The 17,455-nt window shown below is 38.6% G+C and overlaps 1 protein-coding gene across 2 annotated transcripts in view; it reads right to left on the bottom strand.

The window, feature by feature from the left end:
* The window catches only part of LOC127678378 (solute carrier family 22 member 27-like), a 74,563-nt gene that overhangs the window by 20,231 nt on the left and 36,877 nt on the right, over positions 1-17,455 (bottom strand). For both annotated transcript variants that reach the window (XM_052173281.1, XM_052173292.1), the window contains one exon: positions 11,869-11,992. In XM_052173281.1, the coding sequence (XP_052029241.1) occupies positions 11,869-11,992 (124 nt within the window). The remainder of the gene's footprint in view (positions 1-11,868; positions 11,993-17,455) is intronic.

The raw sequence follows: 17,455 nt of genomic DNA, 5'->3' as shown, positions 1-17,455 counted from the left end.
AAACCTAAGGATTATAGGTATAGATGAGAGTGAAGATTTACAACTGAAAGGGCCAGCAAATATCTTCAACAAAATTATGGAAGAAAACTTTCCCAACTTAAAGAGAGAGATGCCCATGAATATACAAGAAGCCTACAGAACTCCAAACAGAGTGGACCTGAGCAGAAATACCTCCCATCACATAATAATCAAAACCCCAAATTCACTAAACAAAGAAAGAACATTAAAGGCAGTAAGAGAGAAAGGCCAAGTAACATATAAAGGAAGACCTATCAGAATCACACCAGACTTCTCACCAGAGACCATGAAAGCTAGAAGATCCTGGGCAGATCTCATGCAGACTCTAAGAGAACACAAATGTCAGCCAAGACTACTATACCCAGCAAAACTCTCATTCACCATAGATGGAGAAACCAAGACATTCCATGACAAAACCAAATTTACACAATATCTTTCCACAAACCCAGCTCTGCAAAGAATAATAGGAGGAAAACTCCAATACAAGGAGGGAAACTACACCCTGGAAAAAGCAAGATAGTTACCTTCCTTCATCAAACCCTAAAGAAGATAACCACTCAAATATAAAAAGAACATCAAAAATGACAGGAAGTAATAATCACTATTCCTTAATATCTCTTAACATCAATGGTCTCAATTCCCCAATAAAAAGACATAGACTAACAGACTGGATAAGGAAACAGGACCCTACAATTTGCTGCATACAGGAGACATACCTCAGTGTCAAAGACAAAAACTACCTTAGAGTAAAAGGCTGGAAGACAATCTTACAAGCCAATGGTCACAGGAAACAAGCAGGAGTAGCCATTCTAATATCAGATAAAATTGACTTTCAACCTAAAGTCATCAAAAGAGACACAGAAGGGCACTTCTTGATGGTCAAAGGAAAAATCCACCAAGAAGAACTTTTAATTCTGAACATCTATGCACCAAATGCAAGGGCACCCTCATTCGTAAAAGAAACTTTACTAAAGCTCAAAGCACACATTGCACCTAACACAATAATTGTGGGGGACTTCAACACTCCACTCTCCTCAATGGACCGATTGGGAAAACAGAAACTAAACAGGGACACAGTAAAACTAATTGAAGCTTTGGACCAATTGACTGATATTTATAGAACATTTCACCCTAAAGCAAAAGAATATACCTTTTTCTCAGCACCTCATGATACCTTCTCCAAAATCGACCATATAATTGGACACAAGGCAGACCTCAACAAATATAAGACGATCGAACTAATCCCATGCCTCCTATCAGATCACTTTGGTGTAAGAGTGGTTTTCAATAGCAACAAAAACAACAGAAAGCCCACATACACATGGAGGCTGAATAATACTCTACTCAATGACACCTTGGCCAAAGAAGAAATAAAGAAAGAAATCAGAGACTTTTTAGAGTTTAATGAAAATGAAGGCACAACATACCCAAATCTTTGGGACACAATGAAAGCAGGGCTAAGAGGAAAACTCATAGCCCTGAGTGCCTCCAAAAAGAAAATGGAGAGAGCATACACTAGCAGCTTAACTACACACCTGAAAGTCCTGGAACAAAAAGAAGCCAATTCACCCAGGAGGAGTAGAAGACAGGAAATCATCAAACTCAGGGCTGAAATCAATCAATTGGAAACAAAGAGAACCACACAAAGAATCAACAAGTCCAGGAGCTGGTTCTTTGAGAAAATCAACAAGATAGATAAACCCTTAGCCAGACTGACCAAAGGGCACAGAAAAAGTATCCAAATTAACAAAATTAGAAATTAAAAGGGAGATATTACAACAGAAACTGAGGAAATCCAAAAAATCATCAGATCCTACTACAAAAGCCTATACTCAACACAACTGGAGAATCTGGAGGAAATGGACAATTTCCTAGACAGATACCAAATACCAAAATTAAATCAGGTCCAAATAGATCATCTAAACAGTCCCATAACCCCTAAAGAAATAGAAGGGGTCATAGAAAGTCTTCCAACCAAAAAAAAGCGCAGGACCAGATGGTTTCAGTGCAGAATTCTATCAGACCTTCAAAGAAGACCTAACACCAATACTCTTCAAACTATTCCACAAGATAGAAACAGAAGGAACCCTACCCAATTCCTTCTATGAAGCCACAATTACGCTGATACCAAAACCACACAAAGATCCAACAAAGAAAGAGAACTTCAGACCAATTTCCCTTATGAACATCGATGCAAAAATACTAAATAAAATTCTTGCCAACGGAATCCAAGAACACATCAAAACGATCATCCACCACGATCGAGTAGGCTTTATCCCAGGAATGCAGGGTTGGTTCAATATGCGGAAATCCATCAATGCAATCCACTACATAAACAAACTCAAAGAAATGAACCACATGGTCATTTCATTGGATGCTGAAAAAGCATTTGACAAAATTCAGCATCCTTTCATGCTTAAAGTCTTGGAAAGAACAGGAATTCAAGGCCCATACCTAAACATAGTAAAAGCAATATACAGCAAACCGGTAGCCAGCATCAAACTAAATGGAGAGAAACTTGAAGCAATCCCTCTAAAATCAGGTACTAGACAGGGCTGCCCCCTTTCTCCTTATCTTTTCAATATTGTACTTGAGGTACTAGCTCGGGCAATTCGACAACATAAGGAGGTCAAAGGGATACAAATTGGAAAGGAAGAAGTCAAACTATCATTATTTGCAGATGACATGATAGTCTACCTAAGTGACCCAAAAAACTCCACTAGAGAACTCCTACAGCTGATAAACAACTTCAGCAAAGTGGCAGGTTATAAAATCAACTCAAGCAAATCAGTGGCCTTCCTATACTCAAAGGATAAGCAGGCTGAGAAAGAAATTAGGGAAATGACCCCCTTCACAATAGCCACAAACAGTATAAAGTACCTTGCGGTGACTCTTACCAAACATGTGAAAGATCTGTATGACAAGAACTTCAAGACTCTGAAGAAGGAAATGGAAGAAGACCTCAAAAAATGGGAAAACCTCCCATGCTCATGGATCAGCAGGATCAATATAGTTAAAATGGCCATTTTGCCAAAAGCAATATACAGATTCAATGCAATACCCATCAAAATCCCAACTCAATTCGTCACAGAGTTAGAAAGAGCAATTCTCAAATTCATCTGGAATAACAAAAAACCCAGGATAGCTGAAACTATTCTCAGCAACAAAAGAAATTCTGGGGGAATCAGTATCCCTGACCTCAAGCAATACTACAGAGCAATAGTGTTAAAAACTGCATGGTATTGGTACAGTGACAGGCAGGCAGATCAATGGAACAGGATTGAAGATCCAGAAATGAATCCACACACCTATGGCCACTTGATCCTCGACAAAGGGGCTGAAAACCTCCAATGGAGAAAAGATAGCCTTTTCAACAAATAGGGCTGGTTCAACTGGAGGTCAGCATGCAGAAGAATGCAAATTGATCCATCCTTGTTTCCTTGTACTAAGCTCAAATCCAAATGGATCAAGGACCTCCACATAAAGCCAGACACTCTGAAGCTAATAGAAAAGAAACTGGGGAAGACCCTTGAGGACATCGGTACAGGGAGAAAGTTTCTGAACAGAACACCAATAGCGTATGTTCTAAGAGCAAGAATTGACAAATGGGACCTCATAAAACTACAAAGTTTCTGTAAGTCAAAGGACACCATCAACAGGACAAATCGGCAACCAACAAATTGGGAAAAGATCTTCACCAATCCTACATCAGACAGAGGGCTAATATCCAACATATATAAAGAACTCAAGAAGTTAGACTCCAGAAAACCAAACAACCCTATTAAAAATGGGGTACAGAGTTAAACAAAGAATTCTCACCTGAAGAACTTCAGATGGCGGAGAAACATCTTAAAAAATGCTCAACTTCATTTGTCATTAGGGGAATGCAAATCAAAACAACCCTGAGATTTCACCTTACACCAGTCAGAATGGCTAAGATTAAAAATTCAGGAGATAGCAGGTGTTGGCGAGGATGTGGAGAAAGAGGAACACTCCTCCACTGCTGGTGGGGTTGCAAATTGGTACAACCACTCTGGAAATCAGTCTGGCGGTTCCTCCAAAAACTGGGCACCTCACTTCCAGAAGATCCAGCTATACCACTCCTGGGCATATACCCAAAAGATAATAAGGATACATGCTCCACTATGTTCATAGCAGCCCTATTTATAATTGCCAGAAGCTGGAAAGAACCCAGGTATCCCTCAACAGAGGAGTGGATGCAAAAAAAGTGGTATATCTACACAATGGAGTACTATTCAGCCATTAGAAACAATGAATTCATGAAATTCGTAGGCAAATGGATGGAGCTGGAGAACATAATACTAAGTGAGGTAACCCAGACTCAAAAGATGAATCATGGTATGCACTCACTAATAAGTGGATATTAACGTAGAAAACTGGAATACCCAAAACATAATCCAAACATCAAATGAGGCACAAGAAGAAAGGAGGAGTGGCCCCTTGTTCTGGAAAGACTCAGTGAAGCAGTTTAGGGTAAAACCAGAACGGGGAAGTGGGAAGGGATAGGTAGGAGGACAGGGGGAGATAAGTGGGCTTATGGGACTTTCGGGGAGTGGGCGGGGTCTAGAAAAGGGGAAACCATTGGAAATGTAAATAAAAAATATATCGAATAAAAAAAATAGTAAAGAAAGAAAGAAAGAAAGAAAGAAAGAAAGAAAGAAAGAAAGAAAGAAAGAAAGAAAGAAAGAAAAAAGAAAAAAAAGAACCCCCTCTCCTCTCCGTAGTCCCAGAGTTGCTGCTGGGGGCCCAGTGGACTCAGAACCCTTCACCCTCCAAAACCCCCACCCATCCAAACACCACTCCCTTCCCTTCAGTGCCTTCTATCCCTTCTGCCTCTCAGTCCTTTCTGCTGGAGCAGACTTGTGACTGGTCTGGTACAGTGAAGACACTACCACTCCTGATCCATTCTACAGAACCTGCTGCACTTAAAGCTGTTGAGAATCTGCTGCACTCAGAGCAGTTGGACAACATCTGAACTGCTTCAATGAAGACCCAACAGTCTGAAGGCCTCCCAGGAGATCTACTGTAACAAAACAGCAGCTTGTCTGCCACTCTGAAGAGACCTCAGTTGGAAGGCCTCACATGTGGTCTGCAACAGCCAGGGCTGCAGGCGTACAAGGAGACCTGAAGCAACCCAGGGACAAAACAGGCAGACTTCAGACCAACAAACACCAGGGATATCCAGGTGGTGAAAGGCAAGACCAAGACTAAAAGCAACAGAACCTAATATACGTACACTTCATCTGAATCAAGTTCTCCCATCACAGAAATCCCTGAATACAAAAACACACCTGAAAATCAGGAAGCTGACCTAAAATCATATCTCATGGAAATAATAGAGTCCTTTAGAGTATATCAATAGCTCGCTGAAAGAAACACAGGAAAGCACAGGAAACAGGTGAAGGAATTAAATAAAGTAATGTAAGACCTAAAACTGGAAGTAGAAACAACAAAGAATACACAAATGGAGGCAAACTTGGAAATAGAAAACCTAGGAAAGAGGTCAGGAATTACAGATGTAAGTATCACCAACAGAATACAAGAGATAGAAGAGAGAATCTCAGGTGAAGATACTGTAGAAAAGATTGATAAAACTGTCAAAGAAAATTCAAAACATAAAAAAATCCTAACCCAAACTATACAAGAAATTGGGCACACAATGAAAAGACCAAATTTAAGAATACTAGGAATAGAGGAGAACGAAGATTCCCAGGTCAAAGGACCTGAAAATGTCATCAACAAAATCATAGAAGAAAACTTTCCCAACCTAAAGAAAAAGATGGCCATAAAGGTACAAGAAGCCTATAGGACACCAAACAAATGGGACCAGAAAAGAAAATCTTCTCATCACAAAATAATCAAAACATTAAACACACACAACAAAGAAAGAATAAAAGCTGCAAGGGAAATGGGCCAAGTAACATACAAAGATAGACATATCAGAATTATACCAGACTTCTCAACAGAGACTATGAAAGTCAAAAGAGCCTGGTCAGAGGTCATGCAGACTCTAAGAGAACACAAATGCCAGCCCAGGCTAATAAACCTAGCAAAACTCTCAACCACCATAGACAGAGAAACCAAAATATTCCAGGAAAGAAACAACAAATTCAAACAGTATCTATCTACCAATCTAGCCTGACAAAGGATGCTAACAGGAAAACTCCAACACAAAGAAGGTACTGCACCAAAGAAAGGATAAAACATTAAAAATCTCACAACAAATCCAAAAGGAGAGAACCACAAGCACATAAAGCCACCTACAAAAACAAACATATCAGAAACCAACAGTCATTTCTCTTTAATATCTCTCAATATTAATGGACTCAATTCACTATAAAAAGTCATAAGCTAACAGACTGGATATGAAAACAAGATCCAGCATTTTGCTGCATACAAGAAATACACTTCAATAACAAAGACAGGCACTATGTCAAAGTAAAAGGATGGAAAAAGGTCTTCCAAGCACATGATCTTAGGAAACAAGCAGGAGTTGCCATCCTAATAGCCAATAAAATATACTTTCAACCAAAACTTATCAAGTGTGATAAAGAAGGACACTTCATATTCACCAAGGGGAAAATCCACCAAGAGAAATTCTCAATTCTGAACAGTATCTATCTACAATTCAACCTGACAAATGATGCTAAAAGGAAAATTCCAACACAAAGAAGATACATGCACCAAAGAAAGGATAAAATATTAATCTCACGACAAAGCCAAAAGAAGAGAAAGAATCTCTAATGCCTGAGAAATACCTAATGAAATGTTCAAAGTCCTTAGTGTTCAGAGAAATGCAAATCAAAACAATCCTGAAATTCAACCTTAAACCAATCAGAATGACTAAGATCAAAACTACAGGTGACAATACATGTTGGAGAGGGTGTGGAGAAAGAGGAACACTCCTCCATTGCTGGTGGGATTACACACTTTTACAAACACTCTGGCAATCAGTCTGGAGGTTCCTCAGAAAAATGGAAATAGATCTACCTGAAGACCCAGCTATACCACTCTTGGGAATATACACAAAAAAAAATGTCCCACCATGCCACAGGGGCACATGTTCCACTGTGTTCATAGAGGTCTTATTTGTGATAGCCAGAAGCTGGAAACAACCCAGATACTCTTTTGTCCCATGACAAAGGAGTAGATACAGAAAACCTTGTTCATTTACACTATGGAACACTACTCAACTATTAAGTATGACATCCTGAATTTTGCAGGTAAATGAATGGAACAGAAAATATCATCCTGAGTGAGGTAACTCAGATCTAAAAGGACATGCATGGTATTTACTCACTAATAAGTGGATGTTATCCAAAAAACAAGTACAGAGTACCCAAGATATAGTCCAGGGAAGTCAAAGAGGTCAACATGAAGTGCCCAAATAAAATGCCTCAGTCCCACTTGGGAGGGAGAACAAAGCAATCACAAGTGGGGAAGGAGGGACCGACCTGGAAAGGAAAGTGGGTGGGAGGAGTGAGTGGAAGGAGAGGGAAACCTGATCTGGTTTTGGGTAAGGGAAAATGACTGAAGCCTTGAGAACCAGCAGAAAGACTGGAAGCAGGGAACCTCAAGATATAGGAGGATAGATCTCCAGGGTACACCAGAGACATAGGAGTTGAGAGACTCTCAGGACTCAAAGGGAGTGACCTTAGATGAAATGCTCTAAGTAGGGAGAGGGAACTATAGAGTCCTCCTCCAGCAGGAAGACAATGCATCATTTGAGGGAGAGGGGTCAATGCCACAGTCACAACTCTGACCCATAATTATTCCTGTTTGAAAGAATTACAGGGATGGAAATGGAAAGGAGCCTGAGGAAAAGAAGGCCCAGCGACAGGCCCAAAGTGGAATCCAGCTTAAGGGGAGTTCCCAAGGCCTGACACTATTACTGAGGCTATGAAGCATTCACAAAGAGGGACCTAGCATGACCTTACTCTGGAAGTCCCAACAAGCAGCTGAAAGAGTCAAATGCAGATATTTGCACCCAACCAATGGACAGAAGCAGCTGACCTCTGTGGTTGAAGTAAGGAAGGCTGAAAGAAGCTGAGGAGAAGGGTAATCCTTCAGGAGGACTAGCACTCTCAATTAATCTGAACCCCCAAGATCACTCAAACACTGAACAACCAAACAGGCAGCATACACCAACTGAAATGAGGCCAACACACATTCAGTAGTGAACTGCCTTGTTTGTGTTCATTCAGAGATGATGAACCTAACCTCCAAGAGACTGGAGGCTCCAGGGAGTTTAGAGGTCAGATGGCATGGGGGATAGGAACATCCACGTTATGATAGGAGGTAGGAAGGAGGTAGGGACTGTGGAACAGTCAGAGGGTGGACAGTGATGGGGAGGAATAAAATATGGAGTGTAAAAAATAAATTAATTAATTAAAAAATAATTTCTAACATTAAAAAAAGAAAATCCCTCAAAATAATACACTATAAAAAACAAACTCAATGAAAAAAGGAACATGATCATCTCATCAGATGCTGAAAAAGCATTTGACAAAATACAACACTCTCTCATGTTAAAATTCTTGGAGTCATCAGAAATCCTGGAATATAACTAAACCAAATAAAAGCAATATATAGCAAACCAACATCCAATATCAAATAAAGGGGAGAGAAACTAGAAGGAATCCCACTAAAATCCAGGACAAGACAAGGTTGTACACACTCTCTCAATTTATTAAATATTGTACCCAAAATCCTAGCCAGAGCAATTAGACAACAAAAGGAGATCAAGAAGAGACAAATTAGAAAGGAAGAAGTCAACGTATCACTATTTGCAGAAGCTGTGATAGGAAGGCTAACAGTCTCAACTTACTCAGACCCCAGGAAGCTCCAGAGACTGACTGACCTACCAGGATCATACATGGGATGGACAGAGGCCCCTGGTACAAATATCAGAGGTCTGCCTGGTCAAGGCCTTAGTGGGAGAAGATTTGCTTAATCCTGGAGTGACTTGAGGCCCAAGGGAAGGGCCTGATGTCAGGGGAGCACCCTTTCAGAGCCCAGGGGGAGGACCAATGAATGAGATGAAGACCTGTGGGAGGGGAACAGGGAGGCTTGACAATGACTGACATGTAAATAACTAAAATAATAAAAATTGCAAAACATAACATACAAAAATAAACAAGCAAATGTGAAAACAAAACAAAAAAGAAAGAAAATGCCTTAAAGCCGCATCTTATGGAAGAATTTTCTCAAGTAAGGTTTCCTCATTTCAGATACCTCTATTATGTGTGTCAAGTTGACATAAGAATACTCAGCACAAGTTTCATGTTTTCAGTCTGTGGTTCAAAACTGACTATCCTGGTCCTAAAGGAGTAGGTAATCTGCTTCTCTAGCTATATCATTTTGATCATAAATAACTTTTATCTTGAGACAGCTATACTTCATGTGTGCAATGTTCTGCAACAGACATCCTGTGGCTCTGGCGTCTACAACATCAAAGAATCTCCATTTCAGCACAAGATATTCAACTTCACAGATTTACGCAGTGCTCTCTGAGGGCAAGTGCCTCCTGCCCTGCCACATATCCTAAGGCCTCTGCTGCTCTTAGAGACTTGATCAGATCCTTCACTTTATGCTTGCAAAACCAGTGCTATGTGGTCACACACTCACATTCTGACAGCAGCTCAGATCGGAGTCTGGCCAATTTTAACCACAGTTCTATTGCCTTCCACTTATTAATCCCCATGAAAACAGTTTCCAGGGCAATTGCTTTCCTGGAACATGAATTCCCATGAACTGAGGTCAAGGGCCTTAGTTCAACCTCCTTCCTTTTATAGGTTTTCTTCATTTTCACAGGCTGGATCATTTGATGACTGGACTCTTGTACTCATGGCTGTTTTCCTTCTGTCTGGTGTGGAGCATGATGTCTCACTGCAGGCAATGAAAACTCTTCACTAATGCAAGAGTTAACATTAACTTGTTTTATCACTTCTCTTTGATAGGGGCTGTGTGCCCTTCAGAAATTCATGGTTTCTACCTCCACTGCCTGTGCCTCTTTCGTCATTCTCATTTCCCAAGAGGCACTGGAATGGCTCCTTGAGATATACCTACAGTATTCAAGGGCTTTTCACTACAGAGTTTCTAATATTTCTATATTCCTCCCTCAGTGAGTACAAAGGCACGGAGAGTGCATATGAGCTTTATCATGACAAAAACCTCATCCACAAAGCCACGTTTTCTTTACTAGTAAGTGTTCCTGTAGGTGTTATAAGATACCTTTACAAAAACATCATCTTTAAAGGAAAGAATGATTATTTTGGCACCTATATCAATTAGGTGGTAATTTCAGATAGGAATGTCACCTTATAGGAATTTGAAAAAGCAGATAGTTTCATTGTATATGCATGCAAGAAGAAGAAAACATTGAATATTATTCTCTGATAGTTGCATTTTCTTCTGTACCTCAAGACATAAGTACAGGGAATGTTTTCTTCCTTTAAGGTCATCATTTCTCATCAATTTTACTTATCAAGCTAACCATTCTGTCATTCTTGCAAAGTAATTTAAAATAAATTAGTCCTTGTAGGCATGTCTGGCATATCATCAGCCAGTGATTAAAGATCATTACAATTTACAATTAGTGCTAATTATCACACAAGCATGAGTACTTTCCAAATAGAATAAATGTTAGGAGCCAGTTGCTGAATATACTACAACTTCTGTTGCTTAACATATAAAAACCAAGCTAAAATTAACCTGGAATCTTATTCTCTGGTGGTTAGTCTCACTGCGCTGAAATTTGCTATGTAGGCTGCTGTTAGTCTATATCGTTTAATTCAACAACAATGGATTCTTGTGCCCTAGTAGTAGAGCTAATTCATCTATTTATCTATATGGAAATTATGTGCCAGTTGAATTGCCTTCTAATGATTTCTTTCATGTCCATATAGTAATGTTGTTTTAACCAGAGAAGCTTCTTTCCAAAGTCTGAGAAAGATACTACAAAGCTGAAACTGGCAAGATTTCAGAAAAAAATGTGATTATTAAATTAAATAATTATTAAATGAGTAAATCCTAAACTAGATGTTTACAGCACTATTTCCAAGGACCAGGGACCATGCTGAAAGAGAGTTCTGACATAATAGAAGGTCTAAAGTTAGGCACGGGGTGATATGTAATGCTATATTCTAGGTATGACCTAGTGGTTGCACTCTCAACAGCTGTGGTGAGCTGCACTAAACCTACTCAATGAATAAAATTCAGTGAATAAAATTCCATCATCTTGAGAAAGGATGGATGATTAATGATTGCTGTGGATAAGGGAGAGGTTCTTTAAGTGATGTAGGCCTCATCTATTGTCCATGCTCCTATAAATAGATCTTCTCCATATTTCTGTAAGAAATCTTAATTTATTTATCTTATTAGTTCAACAAAAAACAAGAGAGAGAGAGAGAGAGAGAGAGAGAGAGAGAGAGAGAAAGTACTTGGGCATTTGTTGGGAAGAAGAAAATAAGTATTTTTATCCCACCATCATACTGTGTTCCTCTCACAGTCTGTAGATACTGTGAGGCTAATGAAAAAATAAAACAAAAATTATCAAAATATATTGTCTAAATTAAGTGTAGCACACTAGTATTGATCACTAATGTTAAGCTAAAACAGTTACTTTGTGAATGACATGCTCTGCAGAAGAATTTTACAAACTGAATTTAAGAAATGAAGGAATCTAAACGTCAGTGCTTTTAGTCTCATTAGAATGAAACTCTCATATGCAGTGTTCTTAATGACAGCATAGTGCACCTAGGGCACTAACTCACAGGCGTGCCAAGCTTGTATTTCCTTTATGTCATAAACATCACCCATTATGCTCACTTCCATGGTTAGGGTGTCTCCAGAATCCTTCATTCCGTTGATTCGTGCAACTTTTTTAAGTTCCTTTAAGCCCTTCTCAGGTTTGTTGGTCACAATCAGCCACCGAGCTGACTCTGACAGCCACCTGTCAAGGAAGACGTTGGAGGTAGAAACAATTCTTGAGCTGTCATTTTCCGCACAAAATTTAACCTTCAAAATTTTGTTATTTAAATGAATACCTACAACATTCTGCTTTATTAACCTCTATAATCTTTTGTAGTCTAATACCTTCATTGAAATTGATGAATGATTCAACCACAAAATGCACTGCACTTCTAAAATGCATACCTAGATCTCCAGTGGGGATCTGTCTCCCTCTACCTGGATATATATTTGTAGTGTGGTTCATGGAACTAGACTGTGAGATATATTCCACAGATATATACCAACTTTCTTATTAGGGTATAGAAAATATCATTTAATGATGTGTTCTTTCCTTTAAATGAAAAGTATTGTATGAATTTTGTATACTAATTATATCATTCAAATTGCATTCATAACTTCAAGTTGGCTGCTGACATATGACCATTCAAACAAGTTAAAACTGGCCCTGCTTCTCATTTACATGATGGAAACAGATGCATAAGGGCTGGAAGCTTGTCCCAGCACTGATTCTCTCTGAATGGCAGTCCATTGGGGTGGAGTGAGGGTGGAGGGGCAAACTTGGTTTTGTGGGAGTAAAAGTTGCTTGGCATAAATATTTATTCTCCTTGATTCTTTATTCTGGGTCCAGAAGCCAATGACTTCAAACAAATTAACACCTGTTACTTAACAGCAGAAGATCAAGTAAAGGATTTATTGATAGTGCTCTTTTCTCTGGTCAGACAGCCAGGAGCCCCTCACTCATCAAGCTGGTTAACTCTTTGTGAACCAGAGAGGAAAGAATCACTCATACAGAAAACATATAAACTGAAAGATGTTGAAATGACTATATCACCTTTCATTTCTTGATTTTAGCTTTTTATAGACAAAATTTAATTGTATATAAAAGAATTATCTCATAGATAAAATGTTACAAATAAAAGAAAACAATTAGAATCTCATATAGACAAGTATACACAGACATACATACACATACCCTCTAGCAGTCCCAATCATCTGTCTCCATCAACTCCACCAGTGATCATGCATGCTTACATATACACATATATTCCTACATACATATATGTGTATTTGGATGGATAGATGGATGGATGGATGGATGGATGGATGGATGGATGGATGGATCAGAGCCCCCCAAACCACCAAATTTATTTCTTTTCTCTGGACTTTTTATATGTTCTAGACAAAAGTTCTTTAGAAAATTACCTCAAAAATAAAAGTTAACACAAAATGGGAGATACAAAAGGATGTTGATATTAAGTTCAAAGCAGTTTTTCATCCTATAAGCTCATTATAAATCCAAAGTAATAGTTTCATATGACCTTGTCTTATCATGGAGCATACCTGTGGCTTCATCCCTGGGTCCGACTTAGAATTAATGTTTTGCCCTGAGTACAAATTTGTCCTAAGCATATTTCCCCTTTTAGTGCAATTATAAAATCTCATTGTATTTCTTATTATGCAGTCTTTACTTACTATTATGAGGAGGGGGCACATTCTATTCTTGATTCTAATTTTATTACATCTTTTTAGCAAAACAACTATAACCATTCTTTAGTGGAAACTAGGAAAGGGGATAACACTTGAAATGTAAATAAAATAATAAATAAATAAATAAATAAATAAATAAATAAATAAAGGGACTGCAGCAATTACAAAGACCTTCTTTCTAAGATTATCTGAATCAAAAAGGAACTCTATAAGATCATTAATTTATCAAAACATCATTAATTCATGAATGTTGATCCTAATGTTGATTTTCAGGAAATCAGCTCAATAGGGTTGGTTAATGCCTAGGGAATGTTATATTAGTTTCATAATGACAGGAAAGGTATATCAGCTGCAAGAAACAATTCTGAGAATCTCTTTGACTTGCATCTCAGAGATTACCCACTTTACTCCTTGCTAAAAAGTAGGCCACCTCCAGGAAAGTCATCTGCTAGCCTTAGCTTTTCCTAGATGGCTCTTGACACATAATAATATTGATAGGCTGTGTGGATGAAAAGTGTGTGGCAGATGAGTCTTTTGTACTTGTGAGTATAAACTCATCTCTCTGTATTAAGTCTGTGGTCAATTTATTGAGTCATTTCTGATCAAATATGCCTATTCTGATGACCCTGTGGTACTAATTGCTAAGTCTCTTTAAAAGGAGATAAGGAAAGGGATCCTGTTGGGGGTTCATCTTGTGTATTGTATATTCAGAACCTGAATACTGTGCCTCAGACCACACTGTAACCTGATATTATGGCACTGTATTAACCAATGTACTGTAAAGAATTCTTTCCATTAATATATGAATGGTCTACAAATGGCAGGGGCTTTTATGATTGGGCAGAAGGATAGGAAGGAAGGGAATCAAGAGAGGGGTCTCAAGAAAGACCAGAAGGGAGGAAAGAAAGACAAAAAGAGGAGGAAGTTTCCATCTGACAGGATGGACCAAGTGTATATGGCCAAGAGAAGTTCACCCTGAGGACAGGCAGATAGAGTAGAAGCCACAGATAAATTAGATTGGCAAGTGATTGACACTTGAGTAGGTTTTAATAGGTGGAAGGACTACAGTAGCTCAGAACATACCCAGCATACTGCCTACAGCTTACTAATAAAATGTCAAAATGGTACAGGAGTGCCCAGGGCTAAATAGATACCAGACCCCTCTACCCCTGTTACACACAGGTGAATTGTAGCTCACAGTTACTTGTGCTCTGATCAAATGGGTGATAGCATAGTACTGCCATGTAAGCAGAGCTAGCCTACAAAGACTGGGCCAAAGGCAACAAAGTCCAGATTGGCATGCAACTTGGCTATGGACTAGCTCAACTGGCCAATTTCGGGGGTGGACTTCCCAAATACCTGTGCTGAGGCTTAAAGCACCTCAAACACATGGAATGCTTAAAGCACAGCCCATTTGAAACAGGCATCATCTTAGCAGAGATGGGGAAGGTCACCAGGGCTGACTCAGCCCAACAAAGCAAGATGGCAAAATACCCCAGGACTCCGGTGGGCTTTAACTGTATTTTTTTCCAGTTGAAGGAACTTTCCACCCCTCCCTATGAGCAAAAGAATTAGGACAAGCCAATCACTGGAGTGTCCTGAACTGAACATCAAAGAGAGACAGTGTAGAGAGCCATATTGGGGTGCTATGCCACCTGGCAGGAACTTGACATTGCCCAAGTTGAAGTTCCTCTCCCAGCCTTTGAGCAGGAATTCCTGTGCTAGCCATAATCCTGCTCCACCTAGGGTGGAGCACTCAGACCAAGGTGAAGTCCATTGTTTCCCAAGGACCTGCAGTTTCCTAAGAGGCACTAGCCACCTGACACTAGCCACCTGCAGAGCAAGCAAACTGGTTCTGCAAGAGTCTCCAGGTTTGGGGGGAAGGTCTTTCCCCTGCCTCTATATATTTGGAGACCCCCATTAAACTTCGAGCCTTTATCAGGAGATTTATCTTGGCTTCATGTTTTCTCCCACCACTTCCGTCCTATCCCCAGCTTTCCTTCCAGGTAACCTGGTAACCTGTTCGAAATAACTGCAGGCAGATACAAGACAGAGTACATACAAAAGAAATCCAAACACAACAAAACTTCAGAAAAGATTTTTTAAAAATCTGTTTTATGTTTAAAGGAAAAGAATTAGATATAAAATTTCATAGATAGCTATAAGTAGTTTGAAATTAATAGATTTAAGGGAATAGGGCATATGAAGATGAGACACACAATAACACAAGATTTTTGGATATTATATAATGTTTTTATGAATTGATCAAGGATGGAAAAAAATGGAGAGAGATAGATGACCTGAATGAAACTGAAACATTACTGATTATGATGATTGAATTGATGATCCTCATTCTTATTCTCATAATTATTTTGACTTCCTATGTCTTCACAAAATAGAGGGCTATAGAGGAAAAGGAAAAGGACAGGTATGAAGGATAGCCACAAGCCTTCAAGGAAAAGCTTCAGAAATTTACAAGTCAGTAAGAGGAAAATAATACGATATCTAAAAAATAAGAAAAAGGAAAAAGGTAAAATATGGAGACAAGCATTAGAAGAGATATTTCAGAAATGTGCAAATAAGAAGGAGGAAAATACTAAGATATCTGAAAGAAACAAAGAGAAGGAGAAAAATGAAATATAGAGGCAAGCATTAGAGAATAGATTAAGAAATTTATAAATCAGACTGAGGAAAATGCTAATATATCAAAGATGAAAAAAGAGAAAGAGATAATATTTGAAAACAAACATTAGAGGAAAGACTAAAGAAATTTATGAATCACAATGAGGAAAATGCTAAAATATTAGAGATAAAAGAAAAGGGGTATAAAAATAGACACAGACTCTAACAGAAAAATCCAAAAAATTATGAATAAAATTGAAAATGACATATATATGGTATTTATTAGAATGATTTACAGACTGCAGTTAAGCTAATCCAACAATAACTAGCTGTGAAAGGAAAGTCCAAGAACCTAGTAGTTGCTCAGTCCCGCAAAGCTCATCTTCTGTATAGTCTGAAATCCCAAAAAAGAACTCTCCAATTCCAGGAATCGATGTGCTAACAATGTGAGGGCAAGCAGGCAAAAAGTAAAAGTTTTCTTCTTCTATGTCCTTTTGTAGGTTACTAGCAGAAGGTATGGCCCAGATCAAAAATGTGTCTTCCTTCCTTAAGATCCATATCAAAGTTATGTATCTTCCTCCTTCAAAGATCTGGACTAGACAAAACATAATCCACACATCAAATGAGATACAAGAAGAAAGCAGGAGTGGTCCCTGGTTCTGGAAAGACTCAGTGAAACAGTATTTGGCAAAACCAGAACGGGGAACTGGGAAGGGGTGGGAGGGAGGACAGGGGAAGAGAAGGGGGCTTACGGGACTTTCGGGGAGTGGGGGGGGGGGCTAGAAAAGGGGAAATCATTTGAAATGTAAATAAATTATATCGAATAAAAAAAAAAAAAGATCTGGACTAGAAGTGGATTAACCCACTTCAAACCTAGCAAAACTAATCTCTCACAGGTGTGCTTTTCATTTAGGAATTTTACTTCATTATAGATGTAGCAAAATTCAGGTTGTATTCAGGTTGACAACCAAGAATAGCCATCACATAAAGACAGGCAAAAAGAAGGAAAATATTTATGCTGCAATCATTGCTACTCTCCTTTGGTTTTGTCTTGTTTTATTTTGTTTTATTTTGGTTTTTTTTTTCCCTACCAAAGAAACTTAAATTCTGCCTAACAGTACTTAACTAGCAAATAATATAATTTTTTTCTATTGGGATAACATATACAATATTTTCAATATACTTATTCTAGTATTAAATGTTTATTTATAATATGAACTTAATTAGATGTTTTACCTTTCATCTAATTAATTAGTAAAATACAGAATTTGCAGTTAAATGCAACTTTTCTATAAGAAGCAAATCTTCTTCAATGTACCAATAACTCTTGTCA

The sequence above is a fragment of the Apodemus sylvaticus genome, chromosome 1 (assembly GCF_947179515.1).
Source record: "Apodemus sylvaticus chromosome 1, mApoSyl1.1, whole genome shotgun sequence".
NCBI lineage: Eukaryota > Metazoa > Chordata > Mammalia > Rodentia > Muridae > Apodemus > Apodemus sylvaticus.
Note: the sequence above shows the minus strand (reverse complement) of the source record. Positions and strands in the feature narration are given on the sequence as shown.